Genomic DNA, 1,738 nt, shown 5'->3' with positions numbered 1-1,738 from the left:
TAATAACTGGAATAAAACCTTTGGCTGGGATGCTGCAATTCTGCCAATTCTGGGTCAGAATACCAGACAAAGCATCATTTTGTTCTCCCACACATCTACTGCTAGCCATGGAAAGAGCCAGAGTCCTAGAAGAGATAAGCCTTTGATTTTAGCATTGCTCAGTTTTGAAGAGCAAAATCTGCATTTTCTCTGAGCTTTTCCTGTTTCTTTGAGTGCAACACAGCTTTTTTACCTTCTCATGTTTTTCTTGCTTAGGGTTGATGCAGAATACAAACAAGTCAATTTAGCCTTTCAGCAAAGAACAGGCCTTGTTGCATTCACGTCTTTCCAGGAAAGAAAGACAGAAAGGACAGCTTTCTGGAAGACAGAGAGATACAATGAGCCAGTTAACAACCATGCAGTCCTGTTCTGTGGGAGGGATTCATTACTGTGGGCAAGACCCCTGCAGTCAACACACCCAGTACTGGGCTGGAGTGGTGTCTGCTCGGAGCTCACTTGAATGTGAGTGATGGTGTGCTGCAGCATTGCCAAGTTCAGGAATGGCTAATCACTAAGGTACCTTCCTTAGGTCTGGATATACATTCTGCACTATAAGTGCCTCAGCAACCAAACTAAATGACATTAAACTAAAATTAATATCCCTTTTACCTGAAGATAACATGGGTTTTTGCTACAGGAACCTTGAATATTAGTTATTTTTATCCAGTATTTCATTATTTCATTTCCACATTTTCAATAAGTACTAAGGCAGTTGTTAATATTTTTTCCAAGAATACTTACAAAGACAAAAATTTGATCATATTCAGTTCCTTGTTGATGTATAAGCACAACGATATAGTGCAATCTCCAAAAGTATTTGGGTTCCTTTGTGAAGAAAATTCTTGAACTGGAATTCTTAAATCTCACTGTGATACTGGCATTTCTGAAGCTAGTAGTTTTTAATGTGTGCACCTATGCATATAAACATGGTTGTTATTTTAAATTCCAAGAACAAGAAACGTCGAGAACGACGAGATCTACTAAGACTGCAGCTACTGCGAATTTTTGAACTCCTTGCTGATGCGGGTGTTATAAGTGACAGGTAGGACTATCACTCTTCATAAATACTGTTTTTTTACGTGAAACAATTTTCAGTGTTTGCCACACTGAGATTATGTCAGTATGTTCTTTGAAGAATTGTGTGGTCTATCAGATATGAGAGAGATTTGCATGCATTTCTGCAGAAAACTGTAGCATAACTACTCTGTTATTCTATATTAATGTGCAACTTTCCTTTACGCTAGTACAAATGGAGCCTTAGAAAGAGATACACTAGCCCTTGGAGCCTTGTTCTTAGAGTATGTTGATCTGACTCGCATGCTTTTGGAGGCTGAAAATGATAAAGAAGTTGAGATCCTTAAGGATATGAGAGCACATTTCAGTGCAATGATTGCCAACTTGATACAGTGTGTTCCAGGTATGGAGCTAAATTATGCATTTAATATAAATATTGGAAAAGTAATTTTTTTTTCTTTTTTTTTGTCTGTGCTTTTTTCCCTGCTTTTGAATTTTCATATTATTGAATGTAAAGTGGAATGTAGAAAAAGAAAGTGTTCAGAAGTCTACTAAGATTGAAATAAAAATACCAATAAAGCTTGACGAAGCTTGTAATAGTCATGTCTAAGAATCACCTCTTTAAAAGCCTAGCAAAGAAATTGTCTGTGACCTCCAGGGGCTCCAGTTTTCTTCTTATTATTTT

The 1,738-nt window shown here is 37.1% G+C and overlaps 1 protein-coding gene across 1 annotated transcript; it reads left to right on the top strand.

Moving 5' to 3' along the window:
- Positions 1-965: 965 nt before the first annotated feature.
- LOC115949371 (protein furry homolog) lies at positions 966-1,456 on the top strand (the record flags this gene model as incomplete). The annotated part of the gene is made up of 2 exons (XM_031065899.1): positions 966-1,081; positions 1,284-1,456. Coding segments are annotated over exons 1-2 (289 nt in total), but the record flags the coding sequence as incomplete, so codon positions are not given.
- Between the last annotated feature and the right edge of the window lie 282 nt (positions 1,457-1,738).

The sequence above is a fragment of the Geospiza fortis genome, unplaced genomic scaffold (assembly GCF_000277835.1).
Source record: "Geospiza fortis unplaced genomic scaffold, GeoFor_1.0 C13801222, whole genome shotgun sequence".
In the NCBI taxonomy this organism is placed as follows: Eukaryota; Metazoa; Chordata; class Aves; order Passeriformes; family Thraupidae; genus Geospiza; species Geospiza fortis.
This window is presented reverse-complemented; position numbering and strand designations above follow the sequence as displayed.